The following is a 22,965-nucleotide window of genomic DNA, read 5'->3' as shown; positions in this document are numbered from 1 at the left end:
GCCAATTGTTGAAATTGATCATTTATACTGAAGTATCATACTTGGTGAGGGCAGGATACTACTCAGGGTCAGGGTCATACCTGCCTGGGCTACATGATCAGAGAGCTCTTCCATGTCTCTTTACATGTAGTCCAGGGAGGTACGGCTCAGTTCATTCACACCAACATGAACAATGACAGTGTCATATTTGTACTTGTTCTGGAGTGACCTGAGTGCTTGTGTTATGTGGTGGATTCTGGCTACCTACAGGCACCTAACAGTAACCTTCCCGTTGTCCAGCCTAGTGAGTGGGGTGTCAGTGTGCCTGACTATTGAGTCACCTATTACTAGTGTGTTAGGTATGTTATTTCGCCTTAAGGGCTGTGATTGTGCGGCACATTGATTTTGTGTTTTATGTGTTGCCTGGTTTGTGATGGGAGGTGCAGGTTTTGTGGGTGTCTGCTTTGGAGCTCTGATGCTTTTGCAGGTTTTTATTTAGAGCCTCTGAGTGATTTCATGTATTTATGTATTTTTTGCCAGTGCTGGATTAGTAGGTCTATGTGAGGCTGGAGGTGTGGTGCAAGTGTTCACCTTCTTCTCATGACTGTCTGTTCCAGTCTTGGGTGGAGATACCTTAGCCTCCAGTTTGGCTGTATAATTGCATCTGTCACATATGTTAGTGTTTTGTGGTAGGAGAGAGCTGTCTGTGTACATGAGGCAGTTGTAACATTGCCTCAGGATACCCAGATTCACCAGCTGGACTGGAGAGTACACCTGAAGTTGCCCTTTGGTCATGCTATTAGCAAGTCCTGCACTGTGGGATGCTTGGAGTGCATAGGTTCAGAGTTAGACTAGTTTCAAGTGAAAAACTGAAAAGGAGACTTAGTTAACCGGTGCTGCCCGGCGCACAAAACCATGCAACGCATTTTTTAAACTACTAACTTCTGGACTGGAACCACTCCTCTAGGGACAGATGGCCGCTCAAAGTTCCCCTCTCTCACAGGTGAACAGAGAAGCTTCCCTCTATCCAAGTAAGGTATGGGCAACTCGGAAACTTGTAACACAGCCCTGAATTCAGCACTAGCCTGAAAACTGGACTGTACTAGCTTAGAAAGGCAGGAAACAAGAAATTTATTTATTTTTTTGAAAAGATAAAGCAAAAGCAGTAAAAAGTACACTTAAAACAGCTTTAAACGACTACAAGTGATCAGAAAAGGCTATCGCAATTTGGTGTGTAGCCTACAGCAGTTAATTTATTTAAACAAAAAACTTTTTAAAAGTGCAGGCAGTCAAATAAGTACAATATGTGAAAAAAAAACAAGCTTTTAAATCACTAAGTGCTGTAAAATCAACATTTAGGCGGAAAACAGTTAAGTACAGCAAGAAAATACAGAAAACTGATAATCACTCCAAAGTCTCTCTTTTAAGCTAGAAGGCTTATATCAGTTTAAGGCTTTCTAGTGCTTTCCAGTAGGTTAATTACAGGAAAGATGGGAAACAAGTGCAGATGTGGTCTTTTAAACCAGAAATTTGAAAGAGATAGACAACTTCCCAAATGGTCAATGAACTACAAATCCTGGGCCAAGGACCACTCCTCTTGTGGTAGACAGGCTACCTAGTACTTACCACTCCCACTGATAAACTAGAAGGCTGCATTCCAACACAAAGGGTTGGGGGGCTCAGAAGCTTACAAACAGTCCTGGATGCAGCAAATCTGTACCTGGACTAGACTAGTTAAGAGAAAGGTGGGGATCAAGCACAAACACGGGCTTTAAAACCAGAAAGTTGAGAGAGTGGGGAAAAAAACTGCCCAAACGGCCAATAAACTACAATTTTTGGGCCAGAACCACTCCTCTTGTAGATAGGCTACCTAGTACTTACCACTCCCACTGATAAGCTAGAAGGCTTCCCAACACAGAAAGGCTTGCGAGGCTCAGAAGCTTACCAACAGTCCTGGATACAGCAACTCTGTATCTGGACTAGGCTAGTAACAGGAAAGGTGGGAAACAAGCGCAAGTGCAGCTTTTAAACCAGAAAGTTGAAAGAGATGGATAAAAACTGCCCAAATGGCCAGTAGCTACAATTTCTGGGCCAGGAACCACTCCTGTTGTGGTAGATAGGCTTACCTAATGCTTACCACTCCCACTGATAAGCTAGAAGGCTTCCCTCCAACACAGAAAGGCTTGGGGGGGGCTTAGAAGCTTACAAAGAGTCCTGGATACAGCAAATCTATACCTGGACTAGACTAGTTACAGAAAAGGAGGGGAACAAGCACAAATGCAGGCTTTTAAGCCAGCAAGTTGAAAGAGATGGAAAACTGCCTGAACGGCCAATAAACTTCAATTTAAGGGCCAAAACCCACTCTTCCCATGGTAGATAGATAGGCTAACTGATGCTTACCACTCCCACTGATAAGCTAGAAGGCTTCCCTCCAACACAGAAAGGCTTGGGGAAGGGGGCTTAGAAGCTTACAAAGAGTCCTGGCTACAGCAATCTGTACCTGGACTAGACTAGTAACAGGAAAGGCAATAAACAAGCACAAACACAGGCTTTTGAATCAGAAGGTTGAAAGAGATGAAAGAACTTCCCAAACGGCCAATAAACTATAATTTCTGGGCAAGAAACTGCTTCTCCTGTGGTAGATGGGCTACCTAGTGCTTACCACTCCCACTGATAAGCTAGAAGGCTTCCCTTCAACACAGAAAGGCTTGGGAGGCTCAGGAGCTTACAAACAGTCTTGGATTCAGCAAATCTGTATCTGGACTAGATAAGTTACAGGAAAAGCAGGAAACAAACTAGGAATTTATTTATTTTTTTATACAGAAAATCAGCTAAAACAGCAGTAAATACACTTCAAATGCAGTGCAGGCTAGCACACGTATATCAATATTACGGCAAATACAGTTTAATTAAATGCAATTAAATTAACAAATGACTAAAAAACAAGCGCAGAAGGCATTAAATTAGAAGGCTACTAACAAGCAGTAATAAGTGCAGAGTAAGAACTGAAGAGATAGCCCGCAGAACAGCAACTAAGACAGTTACAGTAAAAGCAGCTGAATATATATATATATATATATATATATAAGCAACTAAGACAGTTACAGTAAAAGCAGCTGAACATATATATATATATATATATATATATATATATATATATATTTTTTTTTTTTTTTTTTTTTTTGAGGGAGGGAACACAGCAGGATTAAGAGGCTACAGGGATTGCCTTTCTCAAATGCTCTCTTTGTACACAGTAGGAATGCCTATGATCTCACTGCACTCAGTTGACTGAGCAAATGAGATAGGCCCAAAAGGAGTATCCAAATACAAACTTACAAGAGGGGCGGGCAGTTTCAAAGTCACCAAGATTAACACCAAGACAAGAACAGGGAGGGTGGGTGGCAGAAACGCAGTGGAGACAAAAGAGACAGAAACAATACAGCACCACTATAAATAATATGCAAGTATATAAATGCAACACAGTGCAAGTTAAAGTGGTAAAATGTGTACTTATCAGTTTGAAATAAGATTCCAACTCTGCACAGCAAGTCATCAGTTTTCCAACAGTTCACAGAAATGCAATCTGTATTGAAATTACAATGAAATACACCTCAGGCAAATGACTAACATATATATATATATATATATATATATATATATATATATATATATATATATATATATATATGTGTGTGGAGTCATCGGCATACTGAATAAGGGAGGATTCTTTGCATGAGGTGTAAAGATCATTGGTGAAGATGTTACATAAAAGGGGTCCCAAGATAGAGCCTTGGGGAACACCAGTGAGACGGGAAGGAAAGGTGAGGAGGATGAGAGCCATTTGACAGATTGTTCCCTGCCAGATAGGTAACTATTAATCCAGGCAAGTTTGGAGGGGGACAGGTGGAGATTTGCGAGTTTGGATAGTAGTAGAGGATGAGAGACAGTATCAAAGGCTTTGGAGAGATCTAGGAAGAGACAGGAAATGAGTTTATTGTTGTCTAGGGCCTCTGCAATGATATGAGTGAAGGAGAGGAGGGCAGTGGTGGTGCTGTGATGAGGACGGAATCCATGTTGGGTAGGGGTAAGTAAGTGGTGTGTGAGGAGGTGATTGAGAAGCTGTGAGTGAATACATTTTTCTAATATCTTGGAGAGGGGGGACAGAATGGCAATGGGTCGGTAGTTTGAGGGATCAGTGGAGTTTCCACCTTTATGAAGAGGGATAGTGAAGAAAGATTTCCAAAGGGTGGGGACAGTTGATTTCAGAACAGATAGATTAATTAGTATAGATATAGGATAGGCAATTGAGTCAGCAGCAAGTTTGAGGAATGTAGGAGATAGATTGTCAGTGGAAGGAGAGCAAGGTTTTAGCTTGAGTAGCAGAGATTTGATGTAAGTAATGGGAACTGGCTCAAAAGAAAACAAAGTTGTGTTAGTGGGACTTGGAGGGGTGGGTGTCGAAGTTTGTATGTCTGCCTATTTTCGTCTACATTTGCGAGCTGAAGTCACACACACACTGGACGTATGAACCTGGGAAGATAAAGGTTTGGTACCTCGGCTGGATGACAGTGATGATATCCCATATATTAGGAATACTACAACAGTGATCAGTAGGACATATGTTGTTTATGGTAAGTTACTACCTCCCAATGAAAAAGTACAGTTGTGTAACTAGCTGTTGGCTATTTGCAAATGGCCTTTCAAAAGTGGGTCTTTTTATAAATCAGCTAGGTTGTAGTGCAGGATGCATTTTGAAGAATGTTTTACTATCATCAACAAAGTAAGGAAAGGAGAAGTGGACAATAAAAGCATTAGAGTGGCCACAGATGAAAAAGTTCTGAATGACTTTTGTGCACATTACACACACTGCCTAATGTGTGACTCCCTGGTCTAATGAAAGAGGTCCATTCAGAAAACCAGTCTTAACTTTGCTGCTTTTTGATGACCCCAATGAGTAATGTTCCTTGTCCTGCAAATTCTGGCTTTCCAAAAACCATCCTTATCCAAGCGCTTCTGTCAGTAGTGCTTTGGAAAGGATTAGTAGTAGGGTATTGTTTCACTGCATGGTAATAAGATGGAGTAATAGGAGGTAGGTGTAGTTTGTGTGTCTGTGCATCTGTGTCTGGTTGGCATTACTTTGTTCGAAAGGAAGAGCAGCCTGCTTGTGTTATCCAAAGTTCAGCTGATCTCACAAGCTGGCTTTTTTTTTATGTATGATTGTGCTACACAGTGGGCATCCGGGAATTTGCCCTTTACCCACTGTAGTGTGATCTTATAGTTTATATATATATATATATATATAGAGAGAGAGAGAGAGATATATACATATATATATATATATATATATATATAGATATATAGATGTATATATATATATATATATATATATATATATATATATATATATATAATTAGCAGGGGTTGTGGGAGGAGTACATGGGGGTCAGGGGAGCGTTTGTGCTTGATCATTTGGAGTTCAGTATTTTGCTTTTTCATGAAAAGAACATATGAAAAAGAATACATATGTGGTGCTGCCTGGTGTGTGTAATATGAAACGTCTTGCACAGCAGGCTTAGGGAATGTGTTTCTTGATGACAGTCTATGCCTGTAGTCATGAACAAAGTTCCTTTGCCACTGCACTTCAAGATATTTCCTGTATTGCACAAACCAGACCTGTCACATATTCCATATACCCATTTTTGTTTTTCTGTGTTTGTTAATGTTTCCCATTGACTTCAGTGGCATACATTCTATTGTAAGTAGTTGCATCAGGTTTTAATGAACTGATTGTCTTGTAGGCAATTTTCTATTCTTGTTGTGATGCACTTTTTGTAGTGTGCACATTATAAAGGTAGTAAGGGTTATATTGGGATTTGTTTAGCTTTATAGCTCAGATGTTTTTGTTTTAATTGATTTAAATTTGAGTACCTTCCACCAATAATGTCATTTCACAGTTGGCTATTTGGAGTTGCTGTTATATTTGTAATTATTTTAATTGTTTTACTTTGATGTGGACATATTTTGTTTCTAGGAGATTGATCTAATTGGAAAGGGCTGTTTTTTTGTTAGGGGGTCATGTATGTGTGTGTATGTAATGTCTGAGGTGTGTGTGTGAGAGATGTTACATTACATTTATGTATTAACTATGAAGTGAGTGGGAGAGGCTTTCTACAGTGCCTCGGGTCATTGTCATGGCATTGGCCTTAGTGACTGAGACATTGCATGAAGATGATCCCCATGTTATTCCCTTACCTAGGTGACTTGGTAACCCTATTACAGAGCATCTTGGAAGTGTCCCTTTGGTACTTCGCTGTCTGGGGTATGGCAGTTAATTGAGAGAAGTCCACTCTCATTGCAGTTCAGGTTCCAAAGTACCATCCATTCCTGCCTTTGGAGTCAGATAAGGAAGTTATGACATTGGCAGCTTGGGTTCAGTTACAGCCCAAAGCCCAGGTGTGAGCTTCTTTGGTTTTCTAGGCCTAATGGCTGTCACTGTCTTCGTGATGCTAGTTGCCTGCTTGAAGATGCAAATCTTTAATGGCCTGTAAGGTTTCAGTGGCTTCAAATCCCCACCCACTCAGGTACCTTTTTCTGTCATCAAACTTGTGTCAGCGGGCTCTGGAATGATTGTGTATTACCTCTCAGTCTTCAAGTGGACCTTCCCTTTATGCAGCTGAACCAGTCACAGAGTTTGATAGTAGATCCCTCACTTGCAAATTGAGGAGCTCACCTGGGCTCTCCACCCTAGAACTTTGTTTTATCCTACTTGGATTTTTACTGTTTACATTAAAGAATTTGTTTTTTAACGTGATGTATTTGTCTCATGGCAGCCTTGGTGGTACGTCTCATCTTTTTCCTGCATGAAATTGAATGAATGGTGGCTTGTGTGAGCTGCCCCTCCAGTCCTTTCTTGAAGCTGTGAGTTGGGACTTACTGCTTCAGCTGTGTCTTCTATACATGAGGTGTTAGAGATCAGTCTGTCTAATATTAGGAGAATGTTGTATTCCCCATATTTTGCTCAGTGCAGCAAGGAACAGGGGAGGTAGCCGAGGACATCTTCTGTACTGAATGTTATGGATATTGCTATGCAAATTATGTAATTCCATAACTCCTCACATTGTCCAGAGATGAAATAGAAAACTTTGGCATGGCTTTAGGCCCTAATGTCTCTAGCAGTACAGGCCACTATCCCAGTCCTAGGATGTGTGGTTTGGCTGGGATGACAGCAAGTTCCACCTCAGGTCCTGGATTGGATGTGTGCTGTGGATGGGGTGACAGCCAGCTCCACCTTAGGGCTTGAGTCCTGTTGTAATTGGTACACGCCACTGCCCCAGTCCTAGGATGTGTGCTGTGGCTGGGATGACAGCAAGTTCCACCTCAGGGCCTGGGTTGGATGTGTGCTGTGGCTGAGGTGACACAGCTCCACTTCTAGGTCTGGCTCTTGGTGTAATCAGTACAGGCCACTGGCCTAGTCCTAGGATGTGTGCCATGGCTAGGGTGACAGCCAGCTCTACTTCAGGGCCTGGTTCCTGGTGTCAACACCACAGTTCAACCAGATCTTCCAGCTGTAGTATCAGAAACTGCTGGGAAACCTCTCACTTGGTAGGCCTATGCCTGCAAGTCAAACAGCTGTCGGTTTGGGTAGATAGATACCTGATACCATCCAGTCAACAGCTTTCTGGTAAGTCTGGCCTGTCTTAGACACATTTCTGTTTTGGGCCTCAGTTATGTCACTGGCATAATGTAGGTGGTAGTTGTTTGTTCCCTAGAGAGGTACAGGATTGAGTGCTGCATTTGTATCCTCCTTTGAAGATGCCTTCTACTCTGTTGGGGCTGTAATTCATGAATGACAGGCTTGCCCATCTGATATTTGAACTTGCTAGTTCAGTGACACTGAAGTGAGATTTTGTAAAACTTTCTTGCTGATGGCCACATGTAGGATCTCAGAAATTCAGGATGTCATGCTTATGGAAGCATAGCTGGTCTTTTATGAAGAATTGATTGTCTCAGTTTTTTAAACACCTTTATTAAATGATCGCTTAAGACGTAGCCACACTTACATTAATAAAAAAGAGAACAAACAATATTAACATGTTTTCATATTTGTATATTATACTATACAAATGTTTTCTGTCTTTGTAACAATCATTCACTGCAACATAAATTGCTCAGTCGTGCTTTAACTTAAGCCTCACTTCAAGCATGCATTGTTCCCACAAATTCCATTTACTTCTCTGTAATTTGCTCCTTCCCTCTGTAGTTCTTTTATCTCCTTTACAGTATTCAGTACTTCCATTATTTTTAGTTTTGATTTTTGATTCCAGTTGCCAGTAATTCTTTTTTTGACAACCATTAGCATTAAACTTCGTGCGACCTTACTATGTATTTATAGTTGAGATTGCGTCCCAGCTCAACAAATCATTTCCTTAGTTACAGCCATTTCACCACTCCAGCAGTTCTGACAGAGTACTTTGTAGGGAATTTTTAAAATCTACTAACTCGTTACATTCACAGAAGTTGTACCCAGTTACCTCTCTCTCATCCATCACACTACCAGCATTTTCTATCTACCTGAGGAAAAATCTCTCTGAAGTCTTCTGGTGTAAAAAATACCTACGCAAAGACTTCCAAGCAAAAATCGTAAACCTTCTGGATATTTTTTGCATACTTGGGAGCCGTTCAAATGTCCTTCCATTGTTCCTTTGTAAATTGCCATTCCAGTACCTCTTCCCTGTCTTATCAAACCTCTGGTTAATTCGTACAGTTATACAATATTTTATATGCACTACTAATTATCCTTATTTTTTAATGGCAGCTTCTGTTGTAGACTTGACTAAAAAACTGGTCTTTCACTTGGCACTCCCCCATTCCTTTCTTTTTGCCAATACTGTTGGTAGGAATCCCTGATAGGGAAGGCAGCCAGTGTCTCTTAAGCTAGTTTTTTTTCCCCTAAAAGAGGCTCCTCTGTCATCCATGAACCAGAACTTTCATTTCCTTCTTTTATTTACATGGGAAGATACCACGGAAGGGAGGTCCCTTCTTACCCCGGATGCCCACTTTAGCTTTGTTTTAAATGAAGCGGTCAAATGCATTTAGGAAGGTAAACCAGCTGTTCATTTTCTTTGCTTAAGAGAGAGAAGACCTTGCAGTAGCCAAACAGGCATTTTCAAGTGGATTGTTATACGCATTGCTTTTTTTGTCATCAGGCAACTAATGAGGTACAGTTAACGCCCACTTCAGGAGAGGCTGTCTCCAGTGTTTGCTTCAAGAATATTCATCATGCAGGCATTGTGTGTCACTGCTACTTGGTTTTTGGCACACATTTTTTGTGCATTATTTTCTAGGCTATAATTGCAAAAGATAGGTCTTGGCATAGTTGTACTTGAGGATTAAACCTTCTCATCCCTGGTCATTACGCTATCTTCGGCTGCTTCAAGCTTGTATCAGCCATGTTGTGTAATATGTATCTAACCTCCATATAACTATGTGGATCCGTTATTGCAGCATTTCTTTGAAACATTCCATTGCACTATATAATACACTCACCTGTTTATAACTTATGTACAATCATAGCTGGTGCCATACTGCTGCTAAATGCCATGCCACTGAAGTTGTAGATTATCTGTTTACATGCTGTAAATGTACCGATCTGTATATGCTTGCACAGTATGCCTCTGGCTTAGCTCAAAGCAAAAAAGGGACATTTGGAACAGCTGACCCACCCAGTTAACAAATATTTCAGTAAACAAATACAGTTTGGTATTCAGCACAGCCAAGGGGTGATCAAGGAGAGTCACTGATGTTTGGTGTAAATGTATATTCTTAAAAAATCAGCTTATCTACAAAAGAACCCTCCATTATGGGGCAAGAATACCCTTCCACCAGTCCCCCGCCATCCAGTTTCAGCTGTTGGACTTCTGTATAAAAAGGGTAAGTACTTCTGGTATTTTACTTGTCAGCACTGTTGGTTTCCAATATCCAGTGTTTCTTGGTTTGCAGGATGGTGATCACTACTGGTTGGGGGAAGAAGTGGGCTTGGGAGATGATCATGATTATGTGTACAGTGCAAGACATTATAGCATGCATCAGAACAGGCCACTATGTAACCCAGACTACCAGTCTTCTAAAAATATGTCAAAGTTTGGTTAATGAAAAGCATGAATCTAATCAAGGGCTCATAAATGAGAGGCTGTGTACTGGATTCACTGATATAGTAAGACTCTCTCAATTATTTGTCCTGCTTTTTAGAACTTGTAATTAGGGATGTAATTTCTCATGTAGAAGAGCTCATGCTATGCAGGGAATCCCTTTCTGTAAAGGTCCTTCAGAAGTGGTTATCATTGGACAACCTAAGGAAGAGGTATTTCCACAGCCTAGTACATGTCTAAGAGAGACCTTGTCATTCTGTTGTTTTATCAAACAGGGAGCCCAAAACCACTGAACACATTTGGTAAGATTAACTACTCTTCTGGCATTTTCATCCAAGATTCCTTGGCCGTCTGTCCTGTATGTCCCATTTCAAGTCTTACCTATGTAAGTCTTAAAAATTCTTTCTTTGTCAACTCTGAAGAACAAGAGTCCGTAGCAAAGACCGTTTACAACTGAAGAATGATGGAGATGATGCAATGGTTTGGACAACTACTACAGGTAATTGTCTGTACAGCGTATCCTAAATTTACAACTTTCAAAAGGAGTGCCACCATGGAACAGTGGATACATTTTCATCAGTTGTTCTTTAGGAATTCCACTTAAAAGTCATTGAAGGCCTCCAGAGTTAGTATTAAAGTGTCTATACAGATGAGAATGAGTGCAGTCATGTTGTTGCCGCAAAGCCTACCATGTATAATATAATATTATCATATATTATAACAGTGTTCAATGGCAAAGATGCTTTTAAGTACTGCGGATGACAAGGTAAGCAACAAGACACGTCTTATCTTCCAGGTGCTCCTGCATAGTCTTCAGAGATGTCTTTAATTCAGGTGTCCCCATAAAACTGGTACAATTTGCAAAAATGTAAAAGTGTGTGTAGTGGAGCTTGTTGCTAAAGCAGTGTTAAACTGTGTTCATTTGCGTGTATGTGCCTCATATTTTTTTCTTTATTTCTGCTTTTTTTATGTGATGGTGTTGATGGGATCATTTTTCACAGCTCTCAGAACTGGATCATTTTTGGATTCTTTTACATGATTTTTTTTTTTTCAATTCACTGGATCAGTTAAGTCCTCTTTCTGTGTTACTACCAGAGCTCAGCCAACTGTGACAACAGGATTTCAGTTGTACTACTTTTTCTGTCAGTTCTTGGTGGTCCTGAAACTCAGGAAAGATACATTTAGTATTAAAGCATGATCTAAGAGGATTATGTGAAGAAAGTTTTGTACCTTTTATCGCCATTTACCCGTAGCTCCAGGTTACAGGCTCGTGATCATTTTGTTAGCGGTCTGTACACCAGGTACAATAAGAAGCAGGCACTGCATGCTTTACAGATACTTTTATCTCAGACATACACATTTGCATTACCAGAAGAAAATAGTGTCGTAAACATTTCTAAATCAATGTCAGTAAAGCTGAAGAGGCTACTCATCTATTAAATTTGAGGATCTGATTTTCCTTTTAATGGCACAGATTTTGTATTTAATAAGAATTGTATTGTTACTTTAATATTTCTCTATTCAGTTTTCTGTCAGTTATTACATTTTTATAGAGAGACTAAAATATTCTGTTATCACTAGATGGATTTTCTGTACAGTACTGTTACAGAATGTTTTTAAGTAAAATTTAATGAATTACTGGATATTTGTTGAAGAAAAGTTTTCATTTTGGGTTGGAAATAGAAGTTACTGCTGACTTTATCCTAGTTTGGTACTAGACACTGATTTTTTTTTTCTGTATTACAATTTAGGAGCATTCAAAGCCTTGGACACTGACAAAGATGGAATTGTGGAGTTCAACTTATTTCAGGTAAAAAATAAAAAGACATCACTGTCCATTCAAGTACTAAAGTATGCAATAAAAAATAGCTTAGGCTGAAAAATGTGTTGCTTAAAAGGTGGCAGTCATCATTAAAAATAGCTTAGGCTGAAAAATGTGTTGCTTAAAAGGTGGCAGTCATCATTAAAATATGCAATCTGATTACATAGTGCTGCCCAGTAATAACATATTGCTAATAGATTATTAGAAAGTACAACAGCATAGCAGTGTTAATACAGACTAAATCAGAGTGATTCTCAGTCTGTTAGTATATTGGAAGATCAAAATGGTGGTGCAGAATTGTACCACCATGTTTCCAAAGTGAATTTGGAAGGATGCAAGAGCAACAAATGTGTTAATCAGAAATGGGATATAGTGTTAGTAAAAGATTCAGTGCATGCAGGACATAAGGGGAAGACCAAGAAAGTATATGCTTCACAAAATTATTTATTTTTGTTCACATTTAGTTAGATCACTTATTTAATGACCTGCTTTCCAGGATAAACTGGGGACAGTACATCATGCAAGTAGTAATAGTAACAGCTCAAAGGCTGCAGTCAGCAGTGACTGCACTATGTAGAGATTTTATTTATTTGTTTACTGACATTTGATTGTTGGGGTAGTTTGACTGGTGTGCATTTTAAGTGGAGGCCTAGGGAGAAAATTCTCCAAAGTATTACAAAAACATTTTAAGAACAGTAATTTTTCAGTCTTCAAAAATAATACAAAAACATCTACATTTTAAATAATTATACCAAATTAGACATAATATGGAAACATTGGTTAAGAATAGATGCAACTGATATGATAATTATTTAATATTTAGAGATATCCTAGCCAGTTTAGAGTAATTAAAGATAAATTAGTATTACACAAACATGAATTGCAATATGAAGTGAGAGAAAAAAAAGTTTATAGCATACTGAGAGAGTCAAGTAAGATAAATTGCTTGAAGTAAGGAAGTGAGTGAAGGAGGGAGAGTAAGGAGGTATAAGAAATTAATAGGTGCTTGTTCATATTTAGGGAAATAGCTCATCCTGGGTGTAAGCAAGAATAGTGCCAAATTTTTAGCTAGGAAGCCTTTCAAAATGGTTTTAAAGGACTTTGTTAATGGAAATTGGCTCTTATCTCCAGAGGGTATATTCATTAAATTAAGAACTTTTTCCCTTTGTCTTTGCTTCAACCCTCTCATCATTGTTGACATGACACACAAAGATGGGTGCCCCCCCCCCTTTAAATTCCTTTCTGTTACATCAAAGGGTAGGGGTTTGTTTGGGTTTAGAATGCTTTTTCTCATGAAAGTCAGTGCAGCCTTCGTCACCCATAGTATTACTTGTAATACTTCTCTATAACAGTTTTGATTGCTAAACAGGGACTGCAGTTTCGTCCCGTCTGCTATTTCACAAGTGTTGCAGTTTAACTTCATGAGATGAATGTACACTTTATGACATTTGCTTAGGTCCCAATCACTAACTGAAGGTTTGTTTTTCCTGCAAAATGTTTAATTAGAATATCCTTAAACTAAGAGTGACAGTACTCTGGGAACATCTGCAGTAAAAAAAAATACATAAGCTGAAAAACTCATCTCCTTCAGGAAAGAAGTACCTGTACTCTCAGTCAGAGGCACCTTAAAAGTATACAAAGTACCATTCCAGGGAGCATGTTTAAGTGACATGTGACTTATTTATGGGCCAGAGAACATCTTTATCTCCAAAATCTAGAAGAATATCTCAGTATCAGTGGGGCTTATCATGGAGGGAGCTTAAGGAAGTTTCAGTGACGTCATTATCAACATGGCATGACTGCTGCTCATGACGAGAGAAAGATGACAAGGCTGGATTAGGTGGTAACATTATGCCGTGTTAGAAATGATGAATGTTTCTCATAGTGACATGATGATTCATCCTGTCCACTGGAAGTCCTTAACATTCTGGTGTGTGTCACTGTCATCAGCTCAGAAAATTAACCTCTAGTTTCACATCTGCATTCATATTTTCATTGAAGTGTTTCGTATCTATAGCATCTTGACTTTGAAGCTGTAAAATGTATACCTTTCCTTGTCTGAGTCTGCATCTAAGGATAACATTATAACGAAGACAGAGCATGTTACAAGGCTTTCACTTTAGTATTACATTTAGTTTCCTGAGTCAGACTTCTGTCTTCCCAGTCTGCAGTTGTTCTTGGATCTCTCTCTAGAATTAGAAATCCCTTATTTTTTTTGTTCCTTTGCCAAACTTGATTCCATTGTTTCTAACTACATAGGCGAGTTGGCACAGCCTTCTCATCAAGCTTGGATAGTACTTCGACGTTATGTGATATTGACAGCATTTCCAGGGATTTCTCATGCTTGTGCCCATGACAGACCATCAGATATCTGTTTTTTTTTTTTCAGCAGACTTTGTGCCTGGATAGTATCACCCATACTGTCCTGACTGTAGACAGTCTGCAGTCAAATAATGGTGCTGGACATTTCTTCAGTAGCTCCTGGGATGTCACTTCAGGCAATGTCTGTCCCCTGAAGAGTGCCTGACCAGCGATACCTAACTTCATGAGTGCAAAGGGCAGCTGGATGCCCCCACTGCATGCTTCCACCTCTATGGTAGATTCTTTGAATAGAAGCTGATAACCCTTCCCCATCTCATCACTGGTCAACCAAATGTTGACCTCTTCACAACTAGAGACAACACAAAGCTACCAAGTGTTCACTCTCTTAAAATGGGGCATTTTGGTCAAATACCAGGACTAGAATAACTCACCTGCATATATCGATATTGAGCATTTGAATTATACCTGCACAGATTAAAATGGTAATATTGGGTGGGGGGGGGGGGGCAAGCACTCCTGAAGCAGTCTGCATCCTCTTACTTTTAATATGACTTCCTTTGAGATCACACAACCTCCGGGTAAGTTATAACAGATGCTTAACCATGTTATAAACATGCTGCACTGCATCACCGGCATTGCTCAGATGTGTTGTTACCATTACAGAAAGAGTGGTTTGTCTATACCTTTCCTCTATGTCCTTGGATCCAGAAAGAAGTTGTGAGAGTTTAGTAGGATTCACTTGGCTAATACTTTGGCTGAGGCAGGCCTGTTTTTTACTGTCCACCATTTTTGCATGCCCATCCCTCCCATCACTTTCAAGGATTTCCAGGGAGATTTTGAAACCTACCTGTGCTACTCCATTAAATCACATTCCACTGCATTGTTGTACTTGGTAGTAAACATATACATGTATTGGTTTGGCATTTTAGAGAAGATTTCAAGGTTTGTTTTAGCATTTAGGAAAGATTTCACTAGGTCTACCTATTCTGTCAGATGAAAACACTTTTATCTGGAGCTGGTACAGAAATCTCTAGTCTTTTTCCATGCCCAGACTCTAAAATTCTACATTACCACCTCTCTTTAGCAACTGTGGATCTGCATTATTCTTTTGTTAACATTTATCGTTACTCTGTTCGTACATTCTGAACCACTTACAGATAAAACACTGGTCCACTTATCTGCCACAAGGTCAGTCTTGAGGATATCATACATTTCAAATGCCCAGTTAATTTTCCTGCCCCCTATGGCATCTCATTTTAGTTCACAAACATCTTCCACTTCCTTGATGCATCTGGTACAGAAGGCAGTCTGGTTGACATTACTTGGGCCAAATGATTTTATAACATCATGCTTTCTGGAATAAAGAGCCTGACTTGCACTTCTATAGTGAAAGAATATCCCTACGGACTAATCAGATAATCAGAGGTTTCTTTTTGAAGTTTTGTCTAAACATACTTTGAACTAGTTTGTTAATTTACAGTATGATTTCCTGAAACATGTGAATGTAACAGAAGTTCTTTTTCTCGGGCTGAATGCTTAGTGACCCTTCAAGTGTTCTGTTACTTGGACATATCGGACTTGCCGGACATAACACCTTTTTGGCTTCTTTTGGTATGGATTGTTAAAGAAGAACCATCACTAAACAAACTTTCTTGGCCTGGTTATTAAGTTGCATTATCTTTTGTTATACCCTGGGTCCTGAGCTTTTACCAGGGCCTGTTAATATTCACTCTGCTACAGCACTTGTTGCTTCATCTAACACCTTCAGAGGAGTTTCTTTGCAGAGGATTTGAGAAATCGTGACCTGAAGTAGTAGACACATCATTGAAAAGTATCACAGCCTTAACATAAGCTGTGATCTAGGCCAGTTTCTGCTAAGGCAGTCATGTGGGGCATCTCTCCTAACCAGGTGTCACCTCACAATTGTGTCAGCACTGCTCCATAAGCATGCATAGCTGAAGACACTTCTGAGCTCCAGTCCATGTAAAATAATTTATTATGTAGAAACCTGCTGGAGCTCCAGTCATTGCAAACTGAGTTCAGCAGGAGTCTGAACCTGCTGTCTTGCACCCAGGACTGGGTAGTAACCTTCATATGATCACTTCTTTTGTATCAGCTCTAGTGAGGAAGTGAAGATTCCACTGATCTTTTTGTGTGCACCTTTTTGTCAACATTGATCGGAGAGTTGTACCCAAGGATACTGAGTAGACCTGGTTAGAGAAAAGTTTTGACTGTGACATGTGATTTATAAACAATTTTGAGGATACTGCTTAGAAGGTGCATAAATGTTCATAACTGCATATGCAGTTAGTGGTTGTAGCATGCATTTGAAAAAAAAAAAAAGGAATACAAACACTGCACAAACAGATAATCAAAATAAATCATACAAAGCAAATGGTGAGAGTTATAGTAAGACTGAAAAACATCCATATGAAGTTGCTAGTCACTCATTCAGGCATTCATCAGTGATGCAACAGGTAGCAGACTTGCCGTTAGTGCAAAAGGCTGTGGGTTCTATTCCCACACCAGGTAGATGAATTGCTGCCACTGCAGTGCGGCTGCAGCATAAGAGAATGGTACATTCCTGTGTGTGTCGTGCTTCAGATGAGATGTTAAAACTAAGGCCCCATCTATCTGAGTTGGTGGTAGCTCAGGTGGATGTAAAAGATCCCATAACACCTATCAATAAGAGTAGGGGGTAGTTCCTCTGTGTCGTGATCAAATTTCTCCTAGTAATATAAATACCACCTTCTACCCTGTAAAGAGTCTTCCAAGCCTAGTTGGAACTAATATGGTCAACAAAGGATAAATAAAACTGTTACATACAGTGGATATAAAAAGTTTACACACCTGTTAAAATGCCAAGTTTTTGAGATATAAAAAAATGAGACTAAGTAAATCATTTCAAAACTTTTCCTACATTTAATGTTACTATAACCTTTATAATTCAATTGAAAAACAGATCTGTTAGGGGAAATATAAAAAATAAAAAACATACAATACACTGGTTGCATAAGTGTGCACACCTTTAAACTAATAGTTTGTTGTGTGTGCACAGCCTTAAACTAATACTTTGTTATAGCTCCTTTTGATTTAATTACAGCATTCAATCTTCTTGGGTAGGAGTCTATCAGCATGGCATATCTTGACTTGGCAATATTTGCTCATTCTTCCTTGCAAAAGGGCTCCAAATCTGTCAGATTGTGAGGGTATCTCTTGTGCACAGCCCTCTTCAGGTCACCTCACAGATTTTCTATTAGCTTTAGGTCTGGGCTCTGGCTGGGCCATTCCAAAACTTAAAATTTTTTCTGGTGAAGCCATTCTTTTGTTAATTTGGAAGTATGCTTGGAGTCATTGTTGTGTTGAACGGTGAAATTCCTCTTCATCTTCAGCTTTCTAGCAGACGCCTGAAGGTTTTGGGCCAAAAGGGACTGGTATTTGGAACTGTTCATAATTCTCTCCACCTTGGCTAAAGCCCCAGTTCCAGCTAAAGAAAAGCAAACCCAAAGCATGATACTGCCACCACCATGCTTCACAGTGGGGATGGTGTTCTTTTGGTGATGCAAAGTGTTGTGCCAGCTGTACCTTTTGGTATTGTGGCCAAAATGTACAAACTTGGTCTCATCAGACAACAACAAATTTTCCCACATGCTTTTGGGAGACTTGATTTATTTTGCAAATTTTAGCTGGGTCTGGATGTTTTTCTGTGTAAGAAAAGGTTTCCGTCTTGCAACCCTACCTCATAGTACAGACATATGGAGAATACGGGAGATTGTTGTCACATGTAGTACACAGCCAGTACTTGCCAGAAATTCCTGCAGCTCCTTCAGTGCTGCTGTAGGTCTCTTGGCAGCATCCCTGACCCATTTTTGTCTCGTCTTTTCATCAATTTTGGAGGGATGTCCAGTTCTTTGCAACATCACTGTTGCCCCATAGTTTCTCCACGTTTTTATGACTCTTCACTGTATTCCATGGTATATCCAATGCTGTGAAAATTTTTTTGTACCCTTCTCCTGTCTGATACCTTTCAGCAATGAGATCCCTTTGATGCTTTGTAAGTTCTCTGCGAACCATGGCTTTTGCTGTAGCAGGCAACTGAATAAATGTCAGGAGAATCCTACTTGGACAGATGAACTTTATTTGGGGTTAATCAGTCTCTTTAATTGATGGCAGGTGTGTACCCAAGAAGACTGAATGCTGTAATTAAATCAAACGTTGCTTCAACAAAGTATTCGTTTGAGGGTGGGCACACACAACAAAGTATTAGTTTAAGGGTGTGCACGCTTATGCAACCAGTATATTATGCATTTTTTATTTTTTATATTTTTTCCCTAACAGATTTGTTTTTCAATTGAATTGTACAGGTTATAGGACACATTAAAGGTGGGAAAAGTTTTGAAATTATTTATTGTGGTCTCATTTTTTATATCAGAAAAAACTGGCATTTTAACAGGGGTGTGTAAACTTTGTCCACTGTAGGTATATGGAAGGTGGCTGGATGCCCGGATGTACATTTTAGCATAACTTATTAGTAACTACAGGGGAGGTAAAAGTCTAGATTTTACAATTTTTACAAATGTGCAGGTGGTATATTGTACTGTACATTAGCCTGTGGCTACAGTTAAGTAATAGGTTAATAACATGGATAATTGCAAAAATGCACCTCATAAATCTTCTCTTTGAAGCAGAAGTGTACAGGTAGTCTTCTCAAGTCTTTTGGTGCACTAATGGACATTTTTGCCCCTTATAAAATTGATTTTGTGTTTTATTTGACTTTTTATTTCAGTTTGGATACTATAAGACCCATTTCTCTGGCACAACTGTCTTTTGTTTGTTTTACTTAGCAAGATAAAAGTGATCAAGCATCATTGGTGTTTTAGAGATCTGACTTTATGAATTGTTAGGATGAATACATATACATTTAATTATTGTACTGTAGTTTTTTTTAAATATGTATTTATCATATTTTGAGCAAAATACTTGACACCCCTGGGAAGCAGAGAGTTTTTGTGTGTAGCACTTACGATGTTGGTTCATAGTGAAGAAAACAATTTCCAGTACTATCCCAAATGTGGTATCATTCTATGGCATAGTTTCTTTTATAGTGACAAAGCACAATTTTCACTTTATTTTTTTTATTGACAAAATTATGAGTCAACCTATTAGCAATCAGACATTGTAATGATATTAGGAAACCTAAAAAAATATATACATATTTTGAAACATTAAACAAATGTATTTTTTTCTGATAATCATATTCTAAACAAAAGCAGAATTAACAAAAATGGTCACTCTTAATATTTGTCTGTTTGTTTATAAAAGCAAAAATCTGTAGTCTTTTGAAAGTTAAATATATTGCAGAGTATCTCAGTTACCCTTGAAACGCCATTACATTCGCTTTCCAGCCTATGAAACAGAATGTATTATTTGAGTGTAGAATTATGTTTTTCTTTAGAATATGATTATCAGGAAAAAATACTATACTTGTTTTAATGTTTCAAAATATATATAGTTTTATTTTTAGGTTTCCTAATGCCATTACAATGTCTGATTGCGAATGGGTTGAATCATGATTTTATGAATAAAAATAAAAAGTTTGAAAATTATACTTTGTCACTGTAGAAGAAACTATGCCATAGAACGGCTGATACCACAGTTGGGATGGTACTGGAAATTGTTTTCTTCACTATGAACCATCTTCATAAGTGCAGCGTATAATAACTCTGTGCTTCCCAGGGGTTCCAAGTATTTCAACATCCAGTCATAGAAATGTAAAAGTTACTCAAAATTGCATTTGTATCAATAGGTCAGACCAAGTTCCATTAAAATACATTTCCTTTTAATAGCTATAAGCTTGAAACTCCTGAGTTGGTTTGAAGATCAGATATAGCAGGCCATCTTGGTCTCTACATTAAATTCTACATAAACATTGTATTTTCATTCCATAGGATGATTAGTTGAGGATGTGATACCTATTTTGTTGAAATCATAAACTGGGTGCAGTTTACTCTACCAAATAGCTGTATAGTATGCAATAATTTCTACACTTTTGTCATTGTAAAATGTTTAAGTTTAAATAATTTTTAGAAAGGCTTGTAGACTAGTATTTAAACTGAAAAATAGCTGTTTAGGGTTCGAAATCATTACGTTATAAAATACAGAAACTAGCTTTATTATCAGTATCGATCTAACAATAATTTTTTTTATTACTTGTTGCTTCTAAGACTTTTAATTGAATGATTTTCCTTTTCTTAAATAAACAACTGTTTTAATGTGCATGTGTGTGTGTGTGTGTGTGTATATATATATATATATATATATATATATATATATATATATGTGTGGTGTGTATACGTAAAATGCTGTTTTTTTCTCTCCATTCGTGGTGCAGTTGTAGTGAGTCTAACGGTTACGGTCTACATGCACTTCATACCATTAACACTATTTAAACATTCTCTGGTGTAGATGTGTCCACCCCACCCCCACTTTAATTTCAGAAAGTCACGTCAGAAGAAGGTAAATAAATTGCTTCTCAACAATGGATTCAGTGTTGATGGGCCTGCACCCTACCTTTCTTGCAGCATGCTGCCGCATATTTTCTTGGCCTTTTTATCTTGTGTTTTAGTCTGTCCTTTTTCACCAGTACTTACCCTGATTTCCGGAAATTAGCTGCTTTCATTCTAGTTCTAAGGCTGGTAACCTTTTAACTGCCAATGACCACAGACCATTTTCTCAACTGGCATCCTTATGCATAATGCTTAATTTTGTTTTCTTTTGGGCCAGTTAAATTCTGACTAATGTATGTAACCCACAGCCTACTCTGTGATGCTACATGGTATTTTTTGAAAGTCATAGTGCACAGAATTTCCAAGATGGTGGTAAGTTGAGATATTTTCACTTTCTTTTGCTTGATTGCAGAAAGGGGACTCTTTATACTCACAAAAATAATTTTGGATCACCAAGTATGTATTCTTAACTGGTTGTAATACCAAGTTTTCAAACACCATTCCACTTAAGTATCTAATAAAAGATGCAAGACTGGATTGACATTCTACTAAATAAACAGAGAACAGCCCCAACAACAACAATACTTGTAATGGAACTCAGAATGAACCAAATTCATTAAGGTACTCTACAAAAGGGAAAGAGACGAGAGCTGTAAAAAATTTAAATGTGCAGACTTTAAAAGTCCTTACTCTACATCTCTGAATTAGTACCTCAACACCTTGCACACTATTTGGAAACTAAAACTACAATATCTGACCTGATTACGACATTGGTAATACTGAATCAACAACTGTGGATGCAGCTTTGTTGAAAAATTCCTAATTCATTTTGTAGTTTCATGAAGTAGTAGTAAACCTGGGGGCTTGAAGCCAGAGGGGTAAACTAATTATTCATGGACTTCCTGAATCTTATATTTCCAATCATGCCATTTAATACACAGTTTTAGCAAAGTTAAGTTAAAGCAGCAATAATTATTGAAAGAGGAGATGGGCTTTTCTCTTTTTTTGTACCTGCCCGGTTACTTCAAGATAAACTGTTAAGCTTTCAACAATGTAACTGCTCTGTTCTGCATGTTTTGAAGAGCACAAAAAGTTACAAACTGGAACTATTTCAGGACTTGTCTCGTGTCATAAAAGCCAAAATTCAGAAGCTTGAATTTTTTTTGCAAGAACTAATAAAAAATAAATGTCGTTTGAAGTGACGTATCCTGGTACTTTCATTTTCGCTGCTGATTCCCTGTGTGCAGTTTGTAAATGGTTCTTAAACATTTAACTGTGAATCCATTTTCAAGTAACCCCCTTTTTTCCCTTGAGGTATAGTCTTATGTTTACTGCCGCTTCATGTCTCATATTGCTTTTCGTCAGAAATAACCACAGGTTTACAGAATGCAATACGTAGTAAATATGGTGAACAGCTTTTCCATGGTTTTGCATGCATGCTGATTTAATGTAAAAGGAAAACTTCCATGTTGCTTTGTTGCCTGTACTATTTCTCTGGTGAGTATTCACTTGCATCTTTCTGTGCACCTATTTCTCTTTAACCACAAAATTATACAAATATTTCAGCTATTTAAATCTTTATTGTCAGAAGTTTAACCAGGGATTTGTTCTCAATACTTAGATTTTTCCCCGTGTATATAAACTTTTATACACGTGATCTCTAGACTAGAGTATACAAGTGTATTCTGCTGTAGTTTAATTCTGTATATGCTATGCTGTATTAGGCATTCTTGCAGCTTTCCTAAGGATGTGAAACTAGTTCTTTCTCTAGTTTGCTGCAAACACCACTTTTAAGATTGTTTCACCACTTAATATTTTAAAGTAAGAAATTTAATAGGGTACACTTCTGTGTTGTAGTTAGTTTACACTTAGATTTAATTGTGACACATTATTGTAAAGTTTAACTGCTTTTGGCCAAAAATATGCTTTTGGCATATTGTTCTAGTCATCTGAACTGATTATTTAATGTGTGAAATTAATACTTGTGTGGATTGCCACAGTGGTTGAGTGTAGCATTGTTACTTCACAACAAAGGGTTCTCCAGTTTGATTCTTGGATAGGGTGCCGTCTGTGCAGAGTCTGCATGTCCACCCTGTGTGTATATTTATATGTGAGTCTGTTTTTATAGGTATTCTAGTTTTCTTCTACCTCACAAAGGCATGCAGTAGGCAGATTGGTGAATCTTAAG

At 38.3% G+C, this 22,965-nt stretch overlaps 1 protein-coding gene across 1 annotated transcript in view; it reads left to right on the top strand.

Moving 5' to 3' along the window:
- CAPN1 (calpain 1) overlaps window positions 1-22,965 on the top strand; it is a gene marked incomplete in the record, with an annotated part of 860,468 nt that overhangs the window by 760,325 nt on the left and 77,178 nt on the right. The window contains 1 exon segment of the mRNA XM_044075847.1: window positions 11,879-11,937. Within this exon segment, the coding sequence (XP_043931782.1) occupies window positions 11,879-11,937 (59 nt within the window).

Source organism: Protopterus annectens, chromosome 6.part1, assembly GCF_019279795.1.
Source record: "Protopterus annectens isolate FY-2018-M chromosome 6.part1, PAN1.0, whole genome shotgun sequence".
In the NCBI taxonomy this organism is placed as follows: Eukaryota; Metazoa; Chordata; order Ceratodontiformes; family Protopteridae; genus Protopterus; species Protopterus annectens.
The sequence above is the reverse complement of the archived record's forward strand: the minus strand, read 5'-3'. Positions and strand labels throughout refer to the sequence as shown.